At 43.2% G+C, this 21,965-nt stretch overlaps 1 protein-coding gene across 1 annotated transcript in view; it reads right to left on the bottom strand.

Annotated features, from left to right (window-relative positions):
• The window catches only part of WDR47 (WD repeat domain 47), a 191,736-nt gene that overhangs the window by 144,316 nt on the left and 25,455 nt on the right, over positions 1–21,965 (bottom strand). The window contains exon 2 of the mRNA XM_053693816.1: positions 6,855–7,021. Coding sequence (XP_053549791.1) covers positions 6,855–7,012 — 158 coding nt within the window. The 5' untranslated portion in view covers positions 7,013–7,021. The remainder of the gene's footprint in view (positions 1–6,854; positions 7,022–21,965) is intronic.

Here is a 21,965-nt window from a genome sequence, read left to right as displayed (position 1 = left end):
AGATTACAAATTCCGCAGCTGATTATGTCTACCATATAGAGAGGGCACACAGGGCCTTAAAAGCCAAACCCAAAATGGGTCTTCCCCCAAGAGATATCATAATCAAACTTACCTTTTTTCAAGACAAAGAAAAAATCCTACAAGCGGCAAGGAAACATTCTACCTACAAATATCAAGGCAACGTGATACAATTCTACCAAGATCTTAGTGTTAGGACACTGCAAAGGAGAAGTGCCCTACGTCCTCTTACTACTCTACTCAGAAAACATCAGATCTCTTACAGATGGGGATTTCCGTTTGCCTTGCACATCACAAAGGACTCTAAAACAATCACGCTTAAAGACCCTGAAGACATACCTGAAATCTGCAAAATTTTAGGCTTAGAGACACCTATAATTCCAGCTACAATGCAGAACCCAGAGAAAAATAAAGACCCAGACAGACAATCCGAATCATCTAAATGGCAATCTATTAACCACAAAAAACAAAAAATTAAGGAGACAAGAGGGAAAATTTCCTAGATGACAACAGATTTGTATGGGAGAACATGGATAAATGGACCCCATACCTTTTCTTTTTTCCTTTTTTAGATTATGAGACCTGTAGAAGCTAATTGAAGGAACACACCACAAAGATAATTCTAGATTACCTTTAACACATCTAAAATTACAGTTTAATGTCTTCTTTTCTGGAGTAGTGGTCTTCCTCATGGACATTTCTTCTCAGAGACTCTCACCAATATATCATTATAGAAGTTATACGATGTTGTGGGACTATTAGTTTCCCCCGAAGTATAATAATATAATATAAGTTAATTCTTATCTTATTTTTTTTTCCTAATTTATTTTGATGAAACTTCAAAGTTCACTCCCCGGAGGTCCCAATGTTGTTTTCTCCAATGTTATTAACACTATATTTCTTTTCTAGCTCCCTCTCCTTCCCCAGTGACGACACAACACAGGTCACCAATCATAACCCAGAGCACCTACAATCTACACCGCTAGGTTTTCGATCCTGGGACCCACAGGTAAAGAATCTTCTGTTGCACCGATACATAGTAGACATACCTCCATGATCCCTAGAATAAAGATATTATCTCATAATGTAAGGGGACTAAATACTGATATAAAAAGACGCATGGCAATGACACAGTACACCTCCCTGCATGCTAACATTTTATTTCTTCAAGAGACTCATCTACTTAAAGATAGAATCCCAAAATATTGGGCAAAATACTTTAATACCCACTATCATTCCACAGCAACGACTAAAAAAAGGGGTACATCTATTCTCATACATTCCTCACTTAATTTCACACAAGAAGAGATAATTACAGACACCGAAGGGCGATATATACAGGTATACCCCGCTCATACAGCGGGTTAGGGACCGGAGCCCCGCTGTAAAGTGAAAACCGCCTTAAAGTGAAACAAGGCAGTTTTAGCTTTCTTTTCACTTGCCAGTGTGTTTGAAAACTTAAAAACATGTTTTAATTAACTTATATTAGGTGTGCAATAGAGCTAAGTTTAGTTTAACACTCGCACAGCACAGTATTCAATAAATACTGTACCTGTAAAATAGTGACAATTACTGTAGTACAAGTTGCAGAAGTATAGCACTGAGACACAGATTGCACTGTAATGCTGTAAACAGAGTGAACTAAGCATAATAAAATGGTGCCAGTCACTTTTCTCGCAATCTCACAAAGATTACAGCAATGTTTCAAAATCCTTGGAAGCTGAACTTCAGCTCCACAAAGCGCTGTATTAGCGAAGCGCTGTAAAGTGAAGCGCTGTAAAGTGAGGTATACCTGTAATAGTAAAAGGGAGAATCCTAGACTCAGAGATTACTCTCTGCAACATCTATGCACCAAACGAAAATCAACATAACTTCTTTCAACACATCTCATACACAATGGTCCCACACCAAAATATTTATGGCAGGAGACTTCAATATCACCATGATGCCTATTGAACCCAGGGAACCTAGATCCTTAACCAACAAACAAATTAGACATAATCGCATAGTTAAAGCAATACAGGAAACCTTACTACCTCACTCTCTGATAGACACATGGGCCACGTTATATGGTTCGACTAACGACACTACATTCTACTCAGCACCACACAAGTCCTACATCAGACTAGATTATATATATGTAAGTCAAGTATTACAGCCCCTCTTACATAGCTCACAGATTCATGCCTGTGTGTGGTCTGACCACTCGATCATCACCTTAGAAGCTAGAGGGTCTATCTGACCCCCACAGGAGTAAGACTTGGACCTTTGATAGGTCGTGCATCAAAAACCCCCAGACACATAACAATATACTTAAGCTCCTTACTGAATACTGGAACATTAATACTGATACAGCAACTAACCCAGGGATCACATGGGCGGCTCACAAAGCAGTATTAAGGGGGATACTTATTAAAGAAAAAGCAACACAGACCAGGACATACAGACAACAATTAAAACAACTCCACACAGAAATTGAGGACTTAGAAAAAAAACACAGAATAACTAAAACAGAGACCATTCAGAAAACTCTCCAATCCAAAAAATCAGCACTAGCCACTCTCCTTCAATCACAAGCTACTAGGGCCAGCCAAAATCTACAAGCGCAGTACTTTTTATTCGCAAATAAACCAGATAGATACATGGCACATAAAATCCAGGAACGTAGTAGGGCCTCAGTAATTTCCTCAATTGAGACATCCACTAACTTAATGACATCACACCCTCAAGAAATAGTAGACACCTTTGCAGCATACTACGGGGACTTATATGACGGGAGAAAAGTTTTACATGATACAAGGACAGAGACACTTACCTCAACTTTTTTTAATCAAGACCTACTGCAAACCCTTTCTGAGGAGCAAAGGGAAACCCTGAATGCGCCTATATCATCTATGGAGGCACTAGGGGCTATTAGAGACCTCAAGCCAGGGAAGGCAGCGGGACCAGACGGGTTCCCTGGCGAATACTACAAGCTTTTTAAAACCGCGTTAATCCCGCATCTGGTTAAATTCTGTAACCATATTATGGAAGGGGGAGTTATTCCACCTGAACTGCTAGCTGCAAAAATAGTTGTAATCCCTAAGCCAGGAAAGGACCATAAAAAATGCCAAAATTATCGCCCGATATCCCTCATCAACCAAGACCTTAAAATATTTACTAAGATAATAGCGAACCGACTTAAACATATTATACCCCAATTAGTACATCCGGATCAGGTAGGCTTTATCAAAGGTAGGGAAGCCCCAGACAATATCCGCAAAGTAACCAATTTAGTTCAGACCCTGACAGACTCAAAAACGCCTTCTCTGCTCCTATCACTGGACGCGGAGAAGGCGTTTAATCGCATCGACTGGGAGTATATGTTTTTAGTGTTACACAAAATGGGGTTTGAGGGGGCCATAGTGAAAGCACTGAGGGCTATATACTCCACATCAGGAGCTCAGGTCTCAGCAGCGGGATATAAATCTAAACCCTTCCCAATACGTAACGGGACCAGACAGGGGTGCCCTCTGTCTCCGTTACTATTTGCTCTATGTGTAGAGCCTTTGGCCGCTAAAATTCGTTCACATACAGACATCACAGGAGTTAAGACGACTAAAATGGAATATAAAATGGCCCTATTTGCGGACGATATACTCCTGACCTTGACAAACCCCCTAATATCACTGCCCAACCTCCACCAAACATTAGAGACATTTTCTACTATTTCAGGATTCAAAATAAATGCAGAGAAATGTGAAGCCCTCCCTATAGCGATCCCCCAACGGACACAAGAAGTGTTAGAGTCAAGCTTCCAATTTAAATGGATGAAGCACACCTTAAAATACCTAGGAGTTAATCTCCCCTCTTCCCCCTCACTATTATACAAAGTTAACTATCCCCCACTATTCAAACAGATCAGAAAAGATCTATCAAAGTGGAAAAGTTACAAATTCTCATGGCTAGGTAGAGTGGCCTCGGTCAAGATGAATATTTTGCCAAGGATATTATATATGTTTAGAACCCTACCTATTAAATTGGTGAAAACGGACCTAGAGACCATACAAAAAGGACATACTAGGGTATATCAGGGGAGACAAAACAAATAGAATAGCGAAATCAGTCTTATATAGACATAAAAACCTGGGAGGCATAGGTGTCCCTAACCTGTTAGAATACTACAATGCAGCCAGACTAGCACAGGACAGCCTCTTATTAAAGAGAAACAGGGAGACCATGTGGCCTACTTTAGAAGCAACTCTGGGCGGATGGGGCGAGACTGATGCTATACTTTAGGATCAAGAGAGAACACAAGCCCACAGGGAGACTGATAGACCTTATACTACACTCCTTACAGTAGCCACCTGGAAAAAAGCAAGATCGAAATTTAACCTACTGCCACAATACTCCAGATACATCCCGATAATATATATCCTACCGGATGAACTAAGGGCCCAACCACAGAAGTGGGAAAATAAGGGGTTATATAGAGTAGCAGACTTCCTGGAAGGTGGAGCTATACTTACATTCAACCAACTGCAGACAAAATTAAGCCCCTTTAAACTACACTGGTTTTTATATCTACAAATAAAATCCGCAATACAATCATATCTGAGACACCCTAGTGACAACCTCACAACACCGTTAGAAACCATGTGTAAATCAGAGGACCGCACTAGACATACTATATCTATACTATATGTAGCTATACAGGCCTCACAAATCTCGACTAAAACCTCTACTATGCTAGCATGGGAAAGGGAACTATTCATTACTAAAGATATCAAAGACTGGGAAGCTATATTTCACGATGCAGACAAAGGACTGTTGAGTGTAGACCTAAAAGAAAATATCACTAAAACTATACACCGTTGGTATCTAACGCCCATAAGAACAGCTCATATGTGTGCACAGGGAACCCCTCCGTGTTACAGAGGATGTGGACAGATAGGAACATACCGACACATGTGGTGGGACTGTAGAGAAATCTCAGGCATATGGAAATGTTTGTCCTCCCTCCTCAACCGACTCTTGAACGAAAACGTGGATCTAACAATCCAACAAGCTTTATTACACATACCCGTTAAGAGACTTAACAAACATATCAATACATTTATAAGGATATTATGTACTGTCACCCGGACATGTATAGCCAGATACTGGAAGATAGGCAGTCCGACATGGACAGAGATTTACAATAAAATCCAGTACACATACACTATGTATGACCTAGCATCCAACACCTTAGATAACAAAGAAATAGTCCAAGCGATATGGTACTATTGGATAGCGCAATAAACAGCAACTACATAAAATCAATGAGAAAGATAACCTTAGGTGACCAATAGGAACATTAATATATATATAACTACTATGACACTTACAACCAACAATGAAATAAGATGTGTCGTCACTTCTCACCCCTACCCCTTCCCCCCCCCTCTGACCTCCTCTAACCAATCTTATTTAACCTTACCTTCTTTTTGAGTTATATTTCCTAAAAATTTTAGATATATATATATATATATAGACAGGGTGGTTTGGTTCAGAATCGTTAAATTATCTTGGTAGGGTTCAGCAGAGTACGAACTTCCTTTTAGACATAAGAACTATATAATGCCTTATCAATGATCGTATGAAGATCGGAAGACAGAAATGAAACCTGAATATCATTGGTAACAAAAACCCTATGGTTATGACTTCTGTTTTTTCTTTTTTTTAACTGCTGGCCCTACATAGTCATAGATATACAAATGTCAATAGAAATGATTAAGAAGTTATAAAGAATGTTAATTGTATCATTTATTATCTAGAAATGTTTCTGTGCAGACCTATACTCTGGAATCCATAATGATGGAGATCGATGCAGAGGAAGGTATTTCTGTAAATGTTTACTTTTTCTGAAAAATAAATAAAAAAATATTCAAACATTAATAAAAGAAAAATATATTTATGGCACTTACCTGTATGTTAATCTGCCCGGCAGAAGGACAGCTCACCTGGTTTGAGTGGATGCCATTCCCCACATGGACCTGTGGAGAAAGAAAAAAACAGAGTAAGCTTACTCAGGCTTTCTGAATATGGCAGCACAAACTGTATGAGAAAACGCAGTGAGGATTGTATCTCACAAGTTCCCAATTGCTTAAAAGCCACCACTGCCCTATTGAAGAGACTGACGTGGGATACGGCTAGACCCAATGAAAGATCAGAGCAAACCTACTCTGCTTTAAAATAATACAATCTTGATTGAAGAAAACGTATTTTCAGACACCGAAAACTTCATCTCCTCCTTGCACCGCAGGCAAAGAGAATGACTGGAGTTGTGGGAAGGGACGTGATACATAACAGCATTGCTGTGGTGCTCTTTGCCTCCTCCTGCTGGCCAGGAGTGATATTCCCAACAGTAATTGATGATGATCCGTGGAGTCACTGTGTCTTAAGAAAGAAAGAAATCTGGGTTTCACGTCCTTTTAAATTGTGTGTGTGTATATATATATATATATATATATATATATATATATATATATATATATATATATATATATATATATTAACAAAAGATAAAGGAATTTGCAAATATGGAGCAGACCAGATATAGACCCCTTGAAAACCTTTGTATTTTTAGACAGACTACTCTGCTGGTGCTAATCAGATTTCATATGCATATAAGCTTGTGCACTGCTATAAGCAATCCCTGAGTGTACTTTTTTGAGAGTGGGGGAAAAAATCAGGCTGCATTTTTTTATTTAACTAATTAAACCTTTATTTAATATTGAGTTTTACGCACTCTTAAGGGTTTCGTCAAGTGACCAATCATGAACGTGCACAGTGCATAAGTTCTCCTGTTACGGTACCTGAGAAACAGCATGTCATCAGAGTACAGGCCGTTAATCACCCCGCTCTCCTTCTCCAGGGCCAGCATGCTGATGTGCAGCTTCTTGGCATTTAGGAAATCCAGAATCAACTTGGTGATCTCGACCTCTTTGATGTTAACCGTCTCCTCTGCTGTCATTTTGATGGCCTTAAAATAAAAAAGCAGAGGTCAGACAGTGCAGTGAGCAGGTGAAATCAGGTAAAAGGGACAGAAGACAAAGGATAGGCAGGCACAGGAGCAGAGGTCAGACAGTGCAGGGAGCAGGTGAAATCAGGGACAGAAGACAAAGGGTTAGCAGGCACAGGAGCAGAGGTCAGACAGTGCAGGGAGCAGGTGAAATCAGGGACAGAAGACAAAGGATAGGCAGGCACAGGAGCAGAGGTCAGACAGAGCAGGGAGCAGGTGAAATCAGGTACAGAAGATAAAGGGTTAGCAGGCACAGGAGCAGAGGTCAGACAGTGCAGTGAGCAGGTGAAATCGGGTACAAGGGACAGAAGACAAAGGATAGGCAGGCACAGGAGTAGAGGTCAGACAGTGCAGTGAGCAGGTGAAATCGGGTACAAGGGACAGAAGACAAAGGATAGGCAGGCACAGGAGCAGAGGTCAGACAGAGCAGGGAGCAGGTGAAATCAGGTACAGAAGATAAAGGGTTAGCAGGCACAGGAGCAGAGGTCAGACAGTGCAGTGAGCAGGTGAAATCGGGTACAAGGGACAGAAGACAAAGGATAGGCAGGCACAGGAGCAGAGGTCAGACAGTGCAGGGAGCAGGTGAAATCGGGTACAAGGGACAGAAGACAAAGGATAGGCAGGCACAGGAGCAGAGGTCAGACAGAGCAGGGAGCAGGTGAAATCAGGTACAGAAGATAAAGGGTTAGCAGGCACAGGAGCAGAGGTCAGACAGTGCAGTGAGCAGGTGAAATCGGGTACAAGGGACAGAAGACAAAGGATAGGCAGGCACAGGAGCAGAGGTCAGACAGTGCAGGGAGCAGGTGAAATCGGGTACAAGGGACAGAAGACAAAGGATAGGCAGGCACAGGAGCAGAGGTCAGACAGAGCAGGGAGCAGGTGAAATCAGGTACAGAAGATAAAGGGTTAGCAGGCACAGGAGCAGAGGTCAGACAGTGCAGGGAGCAGGTGAAATCAGGTAAAAGGGACAGAAGACAAATGATGGGAAGGCACAGGAGCAGAGGGCAGACAGTGCAGGGAGCAGGTGAAATCGGGTACAAGGGACAGAAGACAAAGGATAGGCAGGCACAGGAGCAGAGGTCAGACAGAGCAGGGAGCAGGTGAAATCAGGTACAGAAGATAAAGGGTTAGCAGGCACAGGAGCAGAGGTCAGACAGTGCAGGGAGCAGGTGAAATCAGGTACAAGGGACAGAAGACAAAGGGTTAGCAGGCACAGGAGCAGAGGTCAGGCAGTGCAGGGAGCAGGTGAAATCAGGTACAAGGGACAGAAGACAAATGATAGGAAGGCACAGGAGCAGAGGACAGACAGTGCAGGAGGCAAGTGAAATCAGGTAAAAGGGACAGAAGACAAAGGGTTAGCAGGCACAGGAGCAGAGGTCAGACAGTGCAGGGAGCAGGTGAAATCAGGTACAAGGGACAGAAGACAAATGATAGGAAGGCACAGGAGCAGAGGACAGACAGTGCAGGGAGCAGGTGAAATCAGGTAAAAGGGACAGAAGACAAAGGGTTAGCAGGCACAGGAGCAGAGGTCAGACAGAGCAGGGAGCAGGTGAAATCAGGTAAAAGGGACAGAAGACAAAGGATAGGCAGGCACAGGAGCAGAGGTCAGACAGAGCAGGGAGCAGGTGAAATCAGGTACAAGGGACAGAAGACAAAGGATAGGCAGGCACAGGAGCAGAGGTCAGACAGTGCAGGGAGCAGGTGAAATCAGGTACAAGGGACAAAAGGATAGGCAGGCACAGGAGCAGAGGGCAGACAGTGCAGGGAGCAGGTGAAATCAGGTAAAAGGGACAGAAGACAAAAGGATAGGCAGGCACAGGAGCAGAGGGCAGACAGTGCAGGGAGCAGGTGAAATCAGGTAAAAGGGACAGAAGACAAAAGGATAGGCAGGCACAGGAGCAGAGGGCAGACAGTTCAGGGAGCAGGTGAAATCAGGTACAAGGGACAGAAGACAAATGATAGGCAGGCACAGGAGCAGAGGGCAGACAGTTCAGGGAGCAGGTGAAATCAGGTACAATGGACAAAAGGATAGGCAGGCACAGGAGCAGAGGTCAGACAGAGCAGGGAGCAGGTGAAATCAGGTACAAGGGACAAAAGGATAGGCAGGCACAGGAGCAGAGGTCAGACAGAGCAGGGAGCAGGTGAAATCAGGTACAAGGGACAGAAGACAAAGCATAGGCAGGCACAGGAGCAGAGGGCAGACAGAGCAGGGAGCAGGTGAAATCAGGTACAAGGGACAAAAGGATAGGCAGGCACAGGAGCAGAGGTCAGACAGAGCAGGGAGCAGGTGAAATCAGGTACAAGGGACAGAAGACAAAGGATTAGCAGGCACAGGAGCAGAGGTCAGACAGAGCAGGGTGCAGGTGAAATTGGGTGCAATGGACAGAAGACAAAGGATAGGCAGGCACAGGAGCAGAGGTCAGACAGAGCAGGGAGCAGGAGAAATCAGGTACAAGGGACAGAACACAAAGGGTTAGCAGGCACAGGAGAAGAGGGCAGACAGTGCAGGGAGCAGGTGAAATTAGTTACAAGGGACAGAAGACAAAGAATAGAATAGGCAGAGGAGCAGGGAACAGGTTAAATTGGGTACAAGGGAGAGAAGACAAAGTGTTAGCAGGCACAGGAGCAGGAGGTCATAAGGTGCAGGGAGCAGGTGAAATCAGGTACACAAGACAGAAGGACAAAGGGTTAGAAGGCAAAGGAGCAGAGGGCAGACAGAGCAGGGAGCAGGTGAAATTGGGTACAAGGGGAAGAAGACAAAGCATAGGCAGGCACAGGAGCAGAGGGCAGACAGAGCAGGGAGCAGGTGAAATTGGGTACAAGGGGAAGAAGACAAAGCATAGGCAGGCACAGGAGCAGAGGGCAGACAGAATCAGACAAAGGGAGCAGACAGAAGCAAGACACAGTGAGCAGTTTTGGGGCAATTAGAATCAGACATAGGGAGCAGTTATGGAGCAGACAGAAGCAAGACACAGTGAGCAGTTATGGAGCAATTAGAATCAGACATTGGGAGCAGTTATGGAGCGGTCATGAGCAGACACAGGGAGCAGTTATGGAGAAATTAGAATCAGACATTGGGAGCAGTTATGGAGCGGTCATGAGCAGACACAGGGAGCAGTTATGGAGAAATTAGAATCAGACACAGGGAGCAGTAATGGAGCAGACAGAAGCAGACACAGGAACCAGTTATGGAGCAATTAGAATCAGACATAGGCAGCCATTATGGAGCAGACAGAGGGAGTCGTTATGGAGCAGACACAGGGAGCAGTTATGGAGCAGACAGAAGCAGACACAGTGTCTGATTCTAATTGCTCCATAACTGCTCCCTGTGTCTGCTCATGACCGCTCCATAACAGTTCCCTGTGTCTGATTCTAATTGCTCCATAACAGCTCACAGGGAGCAGTTATGGAGCAGACACAGGGAGCAGTTATGGAGCGGTCATGAGCAGACACAGTGAGCAGTTATGGAGTAATTAGAATCAGACATAGGGAGCAGTTATGGAGCAATTAGAATCAGACACAGGGAGCAGTTATGGAGCAAACACAGTGAGCAGTTATGGAGTGGTCATGAGCAGAAACCGGGAGTAGTTATGGAGCAATTATAATCAGACACAGGAAGTGTTTTCAAGCAGCCAGGAGCAGACACAGGGAACAGTTATGGAGCAGACAAGTGGAAAAGTTATGGAGCAATTAGAATCAGACACATGGAGCAGTTATGGAGCAGACAGAAGCAGACACAGGAACCAGTTATGGAGCAATTAGAATCAGACATAGGCAGCCGTTATGGAGCAGACAGAGGGAGTCGTTATGGAGCAGACACAGGGAGCAGTTATGGAGCAGACAGAAGAAGACACAGTGTCTGATTCTAATTGCTCCATAACTGCTCCCTGTGTCTGCTCATGACCGCTCCATAACAGTTTCCTGTGTCTGATTCTAATTGCTCCATAACTGCTCCCTGTGTCTGCTCATGACCGCTCCATAACAGTTTCCTGTGTCTGATTCTAATTGCTCCATAACTGCTCACAGGGAGCAGTTATGGAGCAGACCCAGGGAGCAGTTATGGAGCGGTCATGAGCAGACACAGGGAGCAGTTATAGAGCAAACACAGTGAGCAGTTATGGAGTAATTAGAATCAGACATAGGGAGCAGTTATGGAGCAATTAGAATCAGACACAGGGAGCCGTTATGGAGCAGACAGAGGGAGTCGTTATGGAGCAGACACAGGGAGCAGTTATGGAGCAGACAGAAGAAGACACAGTGTCTGATTCTAATTGCTCCATAACTGCTCCCTGTGTCTGCTCATGACCGCTCCATAACAGTTTCCTGTGTCTGATTCTAATTGCTCCATAACTGCTCACAGGGAGCAGTTATGGAGCAGACACAGGGAGCAGTTATGGAGCGGTCATGAGCAGACACAGGGAGCAGTTATAGAGCAAACACAGTGAGCAGTTATGGAGTAATTAGAATCAGACATAGGGAGCAGTTATGGAGCAATTAGAATCAGACACAGGGAGCCGTTATGGAGCAGACAGAGGGAGTCGTTATGGAGCAGACACAGTGAGCAGTTATGGAGTGGTCATGAGCAGAAACCGGGAGTAGTTATGGAGCAATTATAATCAGACACAGGAAGCGTTTTCAAGCAGCCAGGAGCAGACACAGGCAGCCGTTATGGAGCAATTAGAATCAGACATAGGGAGCTGTTATGGAGTAGACACAGGGAGCTGTTATGGAGCAATTAGAATCAGACACAGGGAGCAGTATCTATCAGCTAGGCCTCTCCCTGGTACAGGGGACCCTGTAAATTCACAGACAAGGCTGGTACAGTGAGATGAGACAGTTACACAAAACAACGGTAGAGACAAAGCAGAGCAGCTCACTGCTCTAAGGTATCTAACAGTGTAAGGTAGCTACCAGTATATCACTGCTCTATGGTATCTAAAACTGTAAGGTAGCTACCAGTATATCACTGCTCTATGGAAGCGAAAACTGTAAAACTGTGGACGAATAGGCACTTAGATTGAAGGAAAGAGGCTACAGCTCCCAAATAATTGGTCAGGCTAGAAAGGCCGTTGAAAGAATCCCCAGAGATAGGCTACTGAGCCTGAGTAGGAACAAACAGAGAGGATTAAATGAACTGAATATCCCAATACCAAGGTCACTTTTATCACTGAGTACTCCAGACAATATGGCGAGATTTGCCAAATTGTGGGCAAACACTTTAAACTCCTGGCAGCAGATGATGGTTTAATCGGTGTGGTAGACCAAGGAGTTGGGTTCGCCTACAAAAAAAATAGGACAATTGGTAACATTGTAGCGCCAACCAGGATTGGGTCTGAAGGTCCCGTTGCCTCTTTATGGCTCAGTTGTGTAGGAACGTTTAGATGCCATCACCACACTTGTGTGGCATGTGAGAGGGTAAATGTAGGAGACTCTTTCAGCTCATCCGTAACAGGAGAACATTTTAGGATCAAATATTGCCTGAATTGCAGACAAACCTATATCATATATCTAATTACCTGTAGCATATGTTCCCTCCAGTACGTAGGACTTACGACTAGGGAGGCTAGAACGCGAATCATGGAACATATGTCAGACATTAGAGTGGGCACTCTGTCAACACCTTTAGTCAAGCACTTCTCTGAAGTACATCAAAAGTCCCTAGGGTCCTTCACATGGACCATTATTGATAAGATTTTTCCCAAGAAAGGTCTAACTGACAGAACACACAATTTGGGGGAGAGAGAGGCCTTCTGGATTTTCAAACTAAAAACCAGAATTCCAGAAGGCCTCAACTCTGAGTTTGATTTGATCAATTTTTGGTCAGTATGAGGCTCATATACTTCGGTTATATTGCGGTGTAGTCTAGGATATTTTACATAGATAGGGTGGGGATTTATGGCATTATACCACACAATTACACTAGCCATCCTGACAATTCTAACTCTCCCTCTATATATGTATTTGTAGCCTAACTTGCTGACACAAAGTTATTGTCTATTGGATCAATATTGTGATTGACTTCTTAGCATCAGATGGTGTCACCAGATTAGACTGGTTTATAAGCGATGGTTGGTATGGACTTTACATATATTTCTTCTTTCCCTATCGGACAGGCTGGTGTACTATATGGACACCGTCTATGCTTACCTTTTCGACACTAACCTACCCTTATGTATAACTCCCTTGATCTATATATATTTTATATCCCTTGGTCCCTTGGACCTTCTTTTTCCTATAATGGGTATTTTATTTACTAATTGTTAAATAGTATTTCATTCCTAACCACACTTTGAAGTTAGAGGTTATCAATATTTTCGGAGCTGTTCTTTAAATATGTTAATTTAAGCTCCTTAACATTGCCAATACCTTAACTCTATGTTCTAATTTTCATCTAAATGGATTAGTGTTAGGTTTCGATATATATTTTTACATACCCTGTATTGAGGTTTAGGAATGACAGGTTACAGTTACTGCTTACGGAACCAGAGTGAGCGTGTGATGTTTACACGCCGGATTGGCCACTTCAATAGGGGGGGGGGGGGGGTTGATTCCCGGCGACCAATCACAGTGAGAGCTATAGTTTTTAAACACATTAAGATGACATGTTTTTTAGCTTGGCTATGAGTAAGGCTTATGCCGAAACACAGCCGTAGTATCTGCTAGCTCTTATGATTTGTGTCTCTGTATTTTACCCGAGGGTATTTACCCTCTAACACTTTGTTTGTATACTTGTTTCAATTTCTATCCATTAAAATTCACTAACCAGCTATTGCCTTGTGCTTCTCATGTTTCTTTTTTCTCTCAAGCGAAAACTGTAAGGTGGCTAACAATATATCTCTGGGAATCTGTGTAACATATACCTGAGAGTATTCTGTAATAAAAAGGCAGTTCCCACTAACTCCTATCACACCAGTGATGCACAAGCAAACACACTGGTACTGTACTAAATACATCACTGTAATCTGTATAACATATACCTGAGAGTATTCAGTAATATAAAGGCATCTCACTAACACCTATCACACCAGCGATGTACAAGCAAACACACTGGTACTGTACTAAATACATCACTGTAATCTGTATAACATATACCTGAGAGTATTCTGTAATAAAAAGGCAGTTCCCACTAACTCCTATCACACCAGTGATGCACAAGCAAACACACTGGTACTGTACTAAATACATCACTGTAATCTGTATAACATATACCTGAGAGTATTCAGTAATATAAAGGCATCTCACTAACACCTATCACACCAGTGATGCACAAGCAAACACACTGGTACTGTACTAAATACATCACTGTAATCTGTATAACATATACCTGAGAGTATTCAGTAATATAAAGGCATCTCACTAACACCTATCACACCAGTGATGCACAAGCAAACACACTGGTACTGTACTAAATACATCACTGTAATCTGTATAACATATACCTGAGAGTATTCAGTAATATAAAGGCATCTCACTAACACCTATCACACCAGCGATGCACAAGCAAACACACTGGTACTGTACTAAATACATCACTGTAATCTGTATAACATATACCCGAGACTATTCTGCAATAAAAAGCATCTCACTAACTCCTATCACACCAGCGATGTACAAGCAAACACACTGGTACTGTACTAAATACATCACTGTAATCTGTATAACATATACCTGAGAGTATTCTGTAATATAAAGGCATCTCACTAACACCTATCACAAAAGCGATGCACAAGCAAACACACTGGTACTATACTAAATACATCACTGTAATCTGTATAACATATACCTGAGAGTATTCTGTAATATAAAGGCATCTCACTAACACCTATCACACCAGCGATGTACAAGTAAACACACTGGTACTGTACTAAATACATCACTGTAATCTGTATAGCAGACAAAGGGAGCAGCTATGGAACAATTTGATTCCAATTGCTTCAAAACTGCTCCCTTTGATTCTAATTGCTCCAAAACTGCTCCCTTTGATTCTAATTGCTCCAAAACTGCTCCCTTTGATTCTAATTGCTCCAAAACTGCTCCCTTTGATTCCAATTGCTCCAAAACTGCTCCCTTTGATTCCAATTGCTCCAAAACTGCTCCCTTTGATTCCAATTGCTCCAAAACTGCTCCCTTTGATTCCAATTGCTCCAAAACTGCTCCCTTTGATTCTAATTGCTCCAAAACTGCTCCCTGTGTCTGATTCTAATTGCTCCAAAACTGCTCCCTGTGTCTGATTCTAATTGCTCCAAAACTTCTCCCTGTGTCTGATTCTAATTGCTCCAAAACTGCTCCCTGTGTCTGATTCTAATTGCTCCAAAACTGTTCCCCGTGTCTGATTCTAATTGCTCCAAAACTGCTTCCTTTGTCTGATTCTAATTGTTCCAAAACTGCTCTCTGTGTCTGATTCTAATTGCTTCAAAACTGCTCCCTGTGTCCGATTCTAATTATTCCAAAACTGCTCCCTGTGTCTAATTGCTCCATAACCGCTCCCTGTGTCTGATTCTAATTGCTCAAAAACTGCTCCCTGTGTCTAATTGCTCTATAACCACTCCCTTTCTATGATTCTAATTGCTGCAAAACTGCTCCCTGTGTCTGATTCTGACACAGGGAGCAGTTATGGAGCAATTAGAATCAGACACATGGAGTGGTTTTGGAGCAATTAGAATCAGACACAGGGAGCGGTTTTGGAGCAATTAGAATCAGACACAGGGAGCAGTTATGGAGCAATTAGAATCAGACACAGGGAGCAGTTATGGAGCAATTAGAATAAGACACAGGGAGCAGTTATGGAGCAATTAGAATCAGACACAGGGAGCAGTTATGGAGCAATTAGAATCAGACACAGGGAGCAGTTATGGAGCAATTAGAATCAGACACAGGGAGCAGTTATGGAGCAATTGGAATCAGACACAGGGAGCAGTTATGGAGCAATTGGAATCAGACACAGGGAGCAGTTATGGAGCAATTGGAATCAGACACAGGGAGCAGTTATGGAGCAATTAGAATCAGACAAAGGGAGCAGTTATGGAGCAATTAGAATCAGACACAGGGAGCAGTTATGGAGCAATTAGAATCAGACACAGGGAGCAGTTATGGAGCAATTAGAATCAGACACAGGGAGCAGTTATGGAGCAATTGGAATCAGACACAGGGAGCAGTTTTGGAGCAATTAGAATCAGACACAGGGAGCAGTTTTGGAGCAATTGGAATCAGACACAGGGAGCAGTTATGGAGCAATTAGAATCAGACACAGGGAGCAGTTATGGAGCAATTAGAATCAGACACAGGGAGCAGTTATGGAGCAATTAGAATCAGACACAGGGAGCAGTTTTGGAGCAATTGGAATCAGACACAGGGAGCAGTTATGGAGCAATTAGAATCAGACACAGGGAGCAGTTATGGAGCAATTAGAATCAGACACAGGGAGCAGTTATGGAGCAATTAGAATCAGACACAGGGAGCAGTTATGGAGCAATTAGAATCAGACACAGGGAGCAGTTTTGGAGCAATTGGAATCAGACACAGGGAGTAGTTATGGAGCAATTAGAATCAGACACAGGGAGCAGTTATGGAGCAATTAGAATCAGACACAGGGAGCAGTTATGGAGCAATTGGAATCAGACACAGGGAGCAGTTATGGAGCAATTAGAATCAGGCACAGGGAGCAGTTATGGAGCGGTCATGAGCAGACACAGGGACAGGTGGCACAACCCACAAAAAGGTTAACACATAGTACATGAGAATGCCATGCCTGATTGGCTCCCAGCAGTGCCCAGCTCAAAAAGAGCCCAGAATATGTGCAACAATGAAATGATCTAACCAATGAAAGCATTTTAATATTGCAAGAGTATTTTACTGAACACAGCACTGGACAGGAACTGTTCAAGTTTAATTATCACATGTGCATCCTTAACATAAAAGCTTACAGCAGACAACTATAAATTATGTTAGTAAAACCATGAGATCTGCGCACAGGCAGCTCTCCGCATCCAGTTATCCCCAGCCGCGCCTACACATAGGTGTGAGTGTGTACATTAGCAGGGAACCTGAGCTGTATGATTCTTATCTATACCATCTCCCTAGAAGCTTAAGTTCTGCATCCGGCGATATTTACCCTCATTACCTCCATTTTTACCCCTTCCCTAGTGTTAGCCATGGTAAGGTCGGTTAAACTCCGGCATGTAGAATCAGTAATAAGCAGAGCTGGGCTCCTGCTTGCTGCAAACACATCGGTTAGTGATCCTTGGATTGCAGGAGCAAGGCAGGACTTACCCTAATGTACAAACATTAAGTAGGTTGCTATGCTGCTGTATCATCTATATTACATGCTTGTAAGGCAGTTAGTTGTGCAATGTTATAGGTGACACGTAACCAGGTAACAAGACTCCTGGAGAGGTGTGCTAGTAACACAAACGTAACAAGGTAAATGGTCACAACTGAAGTATACAGTTGCACACTTAAAGGGACAGGAAACCACAACATTTTATTTCAGTATTTGGACAAAACAATTTAAAAAAACTTTCCTATTTACTTCTGTTATCAAATGTGCTTCATTCTCTTTTATCCTTTGCTGATGGAACGTCATTGAAGTACTGAGAGCTAGCTGAACACATCTAGTTAGCCCATCACAATCAGCAGCTAGCTCCCACTAGTGTAGGATATGTGTGTATTCATTTTCAACAAGGGATACAAAGAGAACGAAGCACATTTGAAACTAGAAGTGAGAAAAAAAAAAAAGTGTCTTAAAAATGACATGATCTATGCGAACCAATCAAGGTTGACTTTCCTATCCCTTTAAATTCCTCAATTTTGTGTAAAACTGTGCTTATCCTGCAAAATGCAAATTCTATCACCTGCTAATCATATAGCGGATGTAGACAATTTGCACCATTTAGAAGATAAGTTTCTTGTTAGTTTCTTTTCTAATGAAATCTGCTACATCATTATATAAAAGCCTTTACCGCCGTGACTACGTTAATCTACCTTTATAATACATACAGATTTTTCTGATGATCCCTTTTTCTATAAATAAGGTAAAAAAAACATTTGGCAATAAATAAATAGCACATGTTTAGCAATGCACTCAGAACAGTTTATTACAATATTCTGTTTATACGCAGTGCTTATTTAGCATTTAAATGCACGCGCTAGTGCTGCATATTTTGTTTTCGGTCCTGTTCCTGCTGTGTGGAAATAGAGCTAATTCACAGATGGTTCATAAATAATTCATAGATGCCAGGCCTTTCACCTGAGGTAGGGGCCATACTCTTAATAATAGGAAGAAGCTGGTGTTTATACCCAGTGCTAATACAAAGCAAAACTCTGCTGTGCCCCTGGCAACAAAGCCAATGACATCCTGACCCATGGGAGAAACGCAGCAGGGGGACTAGGGGGGGGGGGTCTGGCTCAGCAGCTGGTCTCCCACTACTCCCCAGAGCAAGGCAGGAGCATTATATAGCAGCTAGGCCTCTCCCTGGTACAGACTTGGGAACCTGCAAGTACACAGACAAGGCTGGTACAGTGAGAGGAGACAGTTACACAAAACAACGGTAGAGACAAAGCAGTTCAGCTCACTGCTCTATGGTATCTAACAGTCTAAGGTAGCTGCCAGTATATTACTGCTCTATGGTATCTAACACTGTAAGGTAGCTGCCAGTATATCACTGCTCTATGGTATCTAACACTGTAAGGTAGCTGCCAGTATATTACTGCTCTATGGTATCTAACAGTGTAAGGTAGCTGCCAGTATATCACTGCTCTATGGTATCTAACACTGTAAGGTAGCTGCCAGTATATCACTGCTCTATGGTATCTAACACTGTAAGGTAGCTGCCAGTATATCACTGCTCTATGGTATCTAACACTGTAAGGTAGCTGCCAGTATATCATTGCTCTATGGTAGCTAACACTGTAAGGTAGCTGTCAGTATATCACTGCTCTATGGTAGCTAACACTGTAAGGTAGCTGTCAGTATATCACTGCTCTATGGTATCTAACACTGTAAGGTAGCTGCCAGTATATCATTGCTGTATGGTAGCTGTCAGTATATCACTGCTCTATGGTAGCTAACACTGTAAGGTAGCTGTCAGTATATCACTGCTCTATGGTATCTAATAGTGTAAGGTAGCTAACAGTATATCACTGCTCTATGGTATCTAACAGTGTAAGGTAGCTAACAGTATATCACTGCTCTATGGTATCTAACAGTCTAAGGTAGCTGCCAGTATATCACTGCTCTATGGTATCTAACAGTCTAAGGTAGCTGCCAGTATATCACTGCTCTATGGTATCTAACACTGTAAGGTAGCTGCCAGTATATCACTGCTCTATGGTATCTAACAGTCTAAGGTAGCTGCCAGTATATCACTGCTCTATGGTATCTAACACTGTAAGGTAGATACCATAGAGCAGTGATATACTTGTCTAACACTGTAAAGTAGCTACACCATAGAGCAGTGATATATTGGCAGCTACCTTTGACTGTTAGATACCATAGAGCAGTGATATACTGGTAGCTAACACTGTAAGGTAGCTGCCAATATATCACTGCTCTATGGTATCGAACACTGTAAGGTAGCTGCCAATATATCACTGCTCTATGGTATCTAACACTGTAAGGTAGATACCATAAAGCAGTGATATACTGGTAGCTAACACTGTAAGGTAGCTGCCAGTATATCACTGCCGCCTCGCAAACATTAGTTAAATATTATTAACCCCTAATCTGCCGTCCCTAACATCGCCGCCACCTACCTACATTTATTAATCCCTAATCTGCCGCCCCCAACGTCGCCGCCACTATACTAAAATATATTAACCCCTAAACCTAAGTCTAAACCTAACCCTAACACCCCCTAACAGATGGGCAGAAGTTTTCATCCAGACAGCATCTTCTATCTTCATCCATCCGACGTGGAGCGGCTCCATCTTCAAGTCATCCGACACAGAGCATCCTCTTCATCCGACGACTACCCGACGAATGAAGGTTCCTTTAAGTGACGTCATCCAAGATGGCGTCCCTTAGATTCCGATTGGCTGATAGAATTCTATCAGCCAATCAGAATTAAGGTAGAAAAAATCCTATTGGCTGATGCAATCAGCTAATAGGATTGAGCTTGCATTCTACTGGCTGTTCCAATCAGCAAACCAGTCTAGTCATAAAAGGAAGTGCAGGAAATGAGCAGCATCCCCCCAAATGCACCACAGTCAGGAAGAGAGGTGAGTAAAATGGCTGCCAGCAGCACATGGCAAACACAACAGGGAAAAAACCCTGAAGGTACCCTCCCCTCAACGACCCCTCCCCCACGGGAGGACAAAAGGCTTATTGGGGAAACAGGCATGGAAGGCACGGAGGAGGGCGGGAGCATGAACATCAGAGGAGGGAACCCAAGAACGCTCCTCCGGACCGTAGCCCCTCCAGTGAACCAAAAACAGTACACAGCCCCTGGACATACGAGAGTCAATAATGCTGCTGACTTCATACTCCTCATGGTTGTCAACAAAGATAGGACGGGGACGAGGCAACACAGTGGTAAACCGATTACAAACCAATGGTTTCAAGAGGGAGACATGAAAAACATTGGAGATGCGCATAGCAGGAGGAAGGTCAAGAGCATAGGCCACAGGATTAACCCGTCAGAGTATTCGAAAAGGACCAACATAACGAATAGCCAATTTATTGGAAGGCACACAAAGGTTCAAGTTGCGGAAGGACAGCCAAACTCTCTCATTAACCTGGTAGGAAGGTGCGGGCAGACGCCTACGATCAGCCTGGAACTTTTGGCGCGGCATAGAACGATGAAGGCAATCCTGAATCTGCACCCACGTGGAACGGAGTTGCCGGAGATGCTCCTCCAAAGCCGGAATACCCTGAGACATGAATGAATCGGGCAACAAGGATGGTTGAAACCCATAATTCGCCATGAACAGGGATAACTTGGAGGAAGCATTATTAATAGCACTATTACGAGCAAACTCTGCCCAAGGTAACAGTTCAGACCAATTATTGTGGTGATCTGAGACATAGCAACGGAGGAACTATTCCAGAGCTTGATTAGACCGTTCTGCAGCCCCATTGGATTGAGGGTGATATGCCGAGGAGAAGGAAAGCTGGATCCCCATTTGAGCACAAAAGGAACGCCAAAATCTGCCAAAATTCTCTTTATGGGTCATGTCTGTGATAGGTTTAACCAAGGAAAAAATGTTTTTAATAAACTTTCTATAGTAATTATCGAACCCAAAAAAACGTTGAATAGACCGAAGACCAACTGGGCGAAGTAACTGCAGATAACTTGTCAGGATCCATGGAGAACCTTGCAACGGAGATAACATAACCTAGGAAGGTTACTTGAGTCTGATGGAACTCACATTTCTCGAGTTTACAAAACAGGCCATTCTCACATAGTCTCTGAAGAACCCGTGTAACATCAAAACGATGAGCCTCAAGTGTGGGTGAGTGTATGAGGATGTCGCCCAAGTACACCACAACACACTGTTGAAACATATCTCGTAGGACATCATTAATAAATTCCTGAAAAACAGCAGGAGCATTTCAAGATACTCATAATGCCCGCTCCTGGTGTTAAATGCTGTTTTCCATTCGTGACCCTCCTTTATCCTAACGAGATTCTCAAATCAAGTTTAGTAAAGACCGTAACTCCCTTGAGGCGGTCAAAGAGTTTCGTAATGAGCGGAATAGGGTAAGCATTCTTAATGATAAGAAGATTAAGACCCCAATAATCGATACATGGTCTTAACTCGCCACCCTTTCTCTTCACAAAGAAGAAGCCAGCCCCTGCAGGAGAGCAGGATTTGCGGATGATCCCCCGCGACAGAGCATCGGCAACATACTCCTCCATAGCACAAATCTCTGCAACAGACAGAGGGTACACCCGGCCCTGAGGAGGAA

This window comes from Bombina bombina, chromosome 10 (genome assembly GCF_027579735.1).
Source record: "Bombina bombina isolate aBomBom1 chromosome 10, aBomBom1.pri, whole genome shotgun sequence".
NCBI classification, from domain to species: domain Eukaryota; kingdom Metazoa; phylum Chordata; class Amphibia; order Anura; family Bombinatoridae; genus Bombina; species Bombina bombina.
Note: the sequence above shows the minus strand (reverse complement) of the source record. Positions and strands in the feature narration are given on the sequence as shown.